This window comes from Loa loa, assembly GCF_000183805.2.
Source record: "Loa loa unplaced genomic scaffold supercont3.831, whole genome shotgun sequence".
Lineage (NCBI taxonomy): Eukaryota > Metazoa > Nematoda > Chromadorea > Rhabditida > Onchocercidae > Loa > Loa loa.
Window position 1 is genome coordinate 4,461 of NW_018109011.1, and position 6,242 is coordinate 10,702.

The 6,242-nt window shown below is 34.6% G+C and overlaps 1 protein-coding gene across 1 annotated transcript; it reads left to right on the forward strand.

The window, feature by feature from the left end:
• The first annotated feature begins 847 nt into the window (after nucleotides 1–847).
• LOAG_11701 (hypothetical protein) lies at nucleotides 848–6,055 on the forward strand. Its single transcript, XM_020448399.1, has 11 exons — nucleotides 848–1,027; nucleotides 1,842–2,052; nucleotides 2,444–2,564; nucleotides 2,742–2,954; nucleotides 3,310–3,482; nucleotides 3,762–3,932; nucleotides 4,082–4,152; nucleotides 4,442–4,541; nucleotides 4,751–4,804; nucleotides 5,049–5,108; nucleotides 5,627–6,055. Exons 1-11 carry the CDS (start codon nucleotides 861–863, stop codon nucleotides 5,879–5,881), a joined length of 1,596 nt encoding a protein of 531 aa, XP_020301455.1. The 5' UTR covers nucleotides 848–860; the 3' UTR covers nucleotides 5,882–6,055.
• The last annotated feature ends 187 nt before the right edge of the window (nucleotides 6,056–6,242 follow it).

The window sequence follows — 6,242 nt, forward strand, 5'->3', positions numbered from 1 at the left end:
TGCAATAATATATGATGAGAAATAGTACTGTGGAAAATTGTCCAATTGTAGCACTTTTGGCGGTAAAAACATAGCGATTATTACTAAGAAATTCTAGCTAAGCAGTTAGTCATCGCAGATATATTGCTACCAGCTTTTTTCATCACTAATGGAGAAGTGCTAATTCTAGCATTCTCACTCAAATCACTTTCAATTTTCAAGTATTGGATCGATAAATTTCAAAAAAAAGAGGTCATCACATTACCCGATCGAGTGTTACAGTTATAAGGAAGTGCATGGTGATCGCACGTAAAAAAATGAATACGGCCTTCTCGAAATTTCTTCCCCTCCCCCCCCAAAAGACGGAATGATAAATTGCTAATGTGAGATGAACAGTTTGAACTTTCTGGCTAATTGCTCTGATGAAATAAAATGACTGCTTGGAACTAGTTCTGATTCCCCTTCCTAACCTCCCAACCCTTACCCCTCTGATCATCATCCCTTACTTTTTTCCTTCTTTTATTACAATGTCTTTTCGAAGATCACGTTTCCAAATAGTTACACGATATTTTAATGCATTTCCTGACATTAATTGAAACTCAGTTCATTCCCTCATTTCAGTGATATTCTACATACAATTAGGAATCAGCAGATCTGTAATGATGGCCTTCGGGCTGCAGCGAGAGTAAAGCACTATCAACTTTTCTCTTTCTTTTTCACAAGGTTTCAATTGAGTTTCAACTTTATTGATTTTCTACATTTCAGTCCATGTTTACAGTACTACCATATCTCATATTCGGTTCCTTTACAGCATTTCGTGAATTTACGTGTTTGCATGAGTAAAGAGATGAATAGTGATTTGAATGCATTGCAGGAAAATAATGCTTTGGACAGTATTTAATATACTGTTATTGGTCGCTACGATTTCCGCCGATAGTTTTTCATCCCTTGCCTCGCTGAAAGCATTGATTGGAGCTGAGAGAGATATTCCGGTAATGATCAATGGTTATGTGGGAAAAGAATTAGAAAGATTAGATTACTTGAAGAAGTAAGTGCTTTTGTCTTCCTTTGAGTTGAATTTAACTCTTCTACTCTTTATTTCATTCCTCATTTTAATGTAAAGTTTGAGTAAAAGTCGTAATATCCTGATTACAGTTTCCTCTCCCACTGGCAGAAACAAATGCAAATTGTTAGCAAATCGGAATGACTGATGAGATTTTCGGTAATAATACCTACCCTCCTCTGCCTTTCTTTCGTCTAATGCTAACAAAATCATACCTAAAAAATAAAACTTAAACTGATCAAATTTAATTTGTAACCGAAACTCCCGAGAACTAACTCTTAATGCAGAAGAAGTGACGAAAAGGTGACTTAAATGGAAAAGAGAAGTAGATTCCTGACTTAAGGGATTAATAGTAGCCTAGAGAGTTGACTCTCAGAGCAAAGAGACTTTATTGCAACTTCTTTGTTTTTTGCTTACTTACTTTTCCAAACTACTCGACTTGTTCCCAAAGTGCACCTCGCGGGAAGCACTGCTTCTATTTCCCTTGGCCAGATATTAAAATTGTTTGGTCCTTTTAGGTCTCTCTGATTCCAAACAGTAGATAGGTTTGAAAAGCTGCATGTCAGTTGGTTAGCACCAGTTTCCAACAGGGAAATGATTGAATATATGTTAAGGGTAAGAAATATCGGATATCGTATTTCCACCAGAACTGCTTTTCAGGTGGTTGTTAAAGAAAGTTTGATGATGAATTGTTGAAGTACCAGTAATTTTTGGAAGAGCTGGAAACTTCTGTAATAGTTTCTGTCGTACTGTCAGTACTCAGTTATTTTCATTTCATAAGCAGTTGATATAATTTTAGATTCGCCCAAGAAGTACAAGAACGTAATGATAAAGCTATACGAGATGGAGAGGAGGCGATAACACATCCAGTCAATGCCTTTCTGTTGATTAAGGGAATGACAGCGGACTGGAATAAAGTAGTAAAAATTATGCGGTCAAATTCCGCCGATGATTTCATCCGGAACGTGACTCGCCAGCGAGTTATTAAGAATATCAACTATCCTACGGAGGTTCTTCTTTTCTTCACAATCTTTTCGACAAAAGCTGATATTTGTCGTAAATGATCATCTGATGAAAATATCATTTTGAATTTTACCATAGTTTGTCCAAAATCGACAAAACGAACTTTTTTTTTTGCTGAACGAACGTCATACCCGGATGTGAGTGGTGGAACAGAAATGCACTTAATTCTTGCTGGTGAGGAATATAGGGTAGAAGTATTTGGTTATTAATTCTTGCTATTCAGACTCTGCTCAACTGTTACAAGCGTTGATTTGAATTTGGTCGCTTATGGGATTGGTCCCCTAGATACTCTTCCATACTATCTTAGCTGCTACTTGATTGTGCTTAATATGCACAAAATAATTTATGGAATACTAACTATTATGAAGTACTGTATAGATGGATCTGTCAGGCGCAGCAATCGGTTTGTTGCGTTTGCAAGACACATATGAAATGGATACCAAAGATATTGCTGATGGGAAAATTCTGAATTCTAAAATGCGAACAGTTGCTTTGACTGGTTAGTTTTGATCTTCAAAAACGATAATTTGAAACCAAAGCCTAAACGGGAAAGGTACTAATATAGCTCTCTCTTCCTTCTTTTGCTTTCTTCAAGAGATGGAGTGAGAAAGAGAGAGAGAGAGAAAGGTTGTCAAAAAGCGGAAATATACCGATTTCAGAATTTCGAATGTTGCAGCTGCAGATTGTTTTGAAATTGGTCGAGCAGCTTACAATGCATATGATTATTACTACACCATTCTATGGATGCAAGAAGCGCAAGAGCGTATTAAAAAGGAGGCCAATCCAACCGTGGACCTGGAAAGCATTCTCGAATACTTAGCCTTCTCATTGTATAAACAGGGTAATCTGAAACGAGCTTTACTGCTTACGGATGAATTGTATCGCATAAGTAAGTCATTTGTCATTGAGTTCTCTTTTTTTTTTAGTAGAAAACTTTTTAGTAGAAAAAGTTCCTGGCCTCAGTAATACCAAGATCTATCGCATCGAAAAAGAGTTTTTAGAGCTTTCTAAAATTTTGACTTCAGTTTTCGGAAATTTCAAAGGCTCTCTGTGTAACTATTTTCATCTTTTTATCAAATGCCCATGCCGAAGTCTTAATCAGTTCACTTTGAGCTTTTAATGAAAGTGTGATTAGTCTTCAATGTTATGCGCAATACAAGCCATACCATTTGATGACAAATTAATTACTTTCATTTCTTACTTAATACAAAGTGTTTTATGGCGCTCATAGAAAATAACTACAGATCCAGATCATCCACGGGCCAAAGGCAACGTGAGGTGGTATGAAGATTTGCTGGAAGATGAGGGAGTCCGACGTGCCGATATGCGACGAAAAGTTCCACCGATAAATAATCCACGGGATAAAAGTGACTTGAATGATACATATCAAGCATTATGTCGACAAGAAATGCCTGTCGTAAGCCTTCATTACCTTGTGTTTAATTTTTTTCATGTGAAACTCAAGATTGAACTGTTACATTCAAAATCACTGGCTCGATTCTTTTGAGTAGCACCGACTGTCAGTTAATCTCCCATAATGTTTCCCGATATGATGATATATCATGAATCATTAGATACTAACAGCTTTACTCATTTCCTGTATTTGGATTGAAATTAATTTGTTAAACAAAATTGCTAACTCGAAACATCGAGACATTGAAATTACAGTTAATGAATTATGCTGAATTTTATGCAGAACATCAAGGCACAATCGCGGTTGTATTGCTACTACAAAATGGATCGTCCATATTTACGTCTGGCACCAATCAAAGTTGAAATTGTTTACCAAAATCCATTAGCTGTACTGTTCCATGACATTATGTCGGATGAGGAATCACGAATTATCGAAATGCTTGCAGTACCCAAGGCATGTTTAGTGGTCTATATTATATAGTAGCTGCATACTCATTCATAACAAGAAAGGGGTGCTCATTCATAACGAGAAAGAGGTGAGTTAATGGCTTGGTTATTATGTCCACTTTATGCCTGACAAAATTCTTACTGCAAGAATTACAGTTGGACCGGGCTACAGTTCACAATGTTGAAACTGGAAACCTTGAGACGGCTTCCTATCGTATTAGCAAAAGGTAAATGTTCAGATATTTTACTTATTCTAGTTTTACGTTGGAATGAAATTTGTATTAAATTGTGAGAATGAAGGCAAAAAAAGTATTTCTTGCCGTTTTTATTCCATTTCTTATTAATTAGCAACAACCTTTTAATGACATTTTTTTTCCTTTTTAATACATATTTATAAGGGAGACTGAATGAAATTGATTCCAAATAAAAATACTTCGTTTATTTGATGAAGGTAGTGAGAAAATTGACCTATATCTTTTGTCTGACGTAAACATAAATAAATGAGCTCATCCTCAGTGCCTGGTTGAGATCGACGGAACATGAAGTAGTTAATCGTATCAATAGACGTCTTGATTTAGCAACAAACCTCGAAATAGCAACTGCGGAGGAACTTCAGGTCATCCTTTTAGATTCTTGAATTCCAGAATAGGGATCAGAGAAGTTCAAAATTATAAAAATTATCGATTCCTGCTGTATTATCATTTCAAGTGAATATTTTTAAAAAAAATATTGATAGCACTACATAAATTTTTTCATCACTTAGAAGGATGTAGCAGGTGGAACCGTGTATTCTATAAATTTTGATTAATATATAAAGAGTTTCAGGTTCAAAATTATGGAATTGGTGGACATTATGAACCTCATCTTGATTGTTCACGAGTAAGTGCTATCCTCTACAATCATTCTGTCATTATTGGTTGTTATGCATTGATACGACTCTTCAAGTTCCTCATTTAGAATACACTTCAAATGAGAAACTTTAAAAATCAAATCATTGGGAATAATACGATCGTATGAAAATAAATATTCTTTTATTGGTCTTGCACACAATATCAAAATGGTCTTCATGAAACAGTTTTTTCTTAATTGGTTTGTGTGCTAGGACAATGGGTTATATTTTCAGGACGAAGATGCTTTCGAAAGAACAGGCACTGGAAATCGAATAGCTACAATTTTGATCTATGTATTCATTCATCTTTATTTCATTTATTTCTGTATTAGATAATTCAGTACCATAATTGAAAATGTTGCACGAAGAATTACTGATATTGTTTTTATTTTATTGCAGATGACTGAACCAGAAATAGGAGGTAGAACAGTATTTATTAATTTGAAAGCATCAGTACCATGCACCAAGGTGAGTTGTTGGATATTAGATGCTGTGCACCGCCAACCAGATAGATGATCTCACTGTATAAAATATTTTGTGATATCTTTTGATGTAAATAATTTAACTAATTCCGACTTCTACTTTATTAGCTCACAACTTGTTTCTTCTGTGATAGGTCGAATAAGAAAGGAAATTTATGTAGCAAATGGACAGAATCATTGAAATACACCTTTGATATCTGCCTAGAAATTTTCAAAGTTTATGAAAGCTCTCGCAAAAATTATTGCACTCTAGAAATACTGATGTTAGGCACACCTGAATTACTATAGCTTACGTTTCAATATATTAATTAATCAATTGGATCATTGCAGAATGCAGCACTATTTTGGTATAATTTGATGCGTAGCGGTGCAGTAGACATGCGCTCTTACCATGCTGCATGCCCGGTTTTGACCGGAACGAAATGGACAGCGAACAAATGGTTTCATGAAAGAGGGCAGGAATGGCGTCGACCATGTGGTTTAAATCGGTTCGATCAGGAACGATACGTGGGTGATTTAGGAGCTCCCGAGCCGAAACATCACTTAAATATCAGATCAGTCAAGAAAATCAGCAGAAAACGCTGAAAATATGTTTGGGTCCAAAGTTTTTGGGCGAAAACCAAAGACTGTGGAATCTCGAGAAGAGGAGAATATTTTAGTTTCTTTGAAATTTATATGAATTCCATAAGATATTGAGGCATCTATGTGACAAAGATTCTTCTACCAAGACCACATAGAAATAAATAAACCTGTTCTTTCTATCTAACCATTTCTTTTGTCTTTGTCTCTTATTATTATTAATATTAATGTTTATTATTATTATTATTATTATTATTATTATTATTATTATTATTATTATTATTATTATTATTATTATTATTATTATTATTATTATTATTATTATTATTATTATTATTATTATTATTATTATTATTATTATTATTAT

Excerpts from the sequence above, each read along its gene's own strand:
- LOAG_11701 (XM_020448399.1), top strand. The coding sequence starts at position 861 with ATGCTTTGGACAGTATTTAATATACTGTTATTGGTCGCTACGATTTCC. Across the intron at positions 3,483-3,761 it reads GTCGACAAGAAATGCCTGTC|AACATCAAGGCACAATCGCG; the intron begins GTAAGCCTTCAT and ends AATTTTATGCAG. Across the intron at positions 3,933-4,081 it reads AAATGCTTGCAGTACCCAAG|TTGGACCGGGCTACAGTTCA; the intron begins GCATGTTTAGTG and ends CAAGAATTACAG.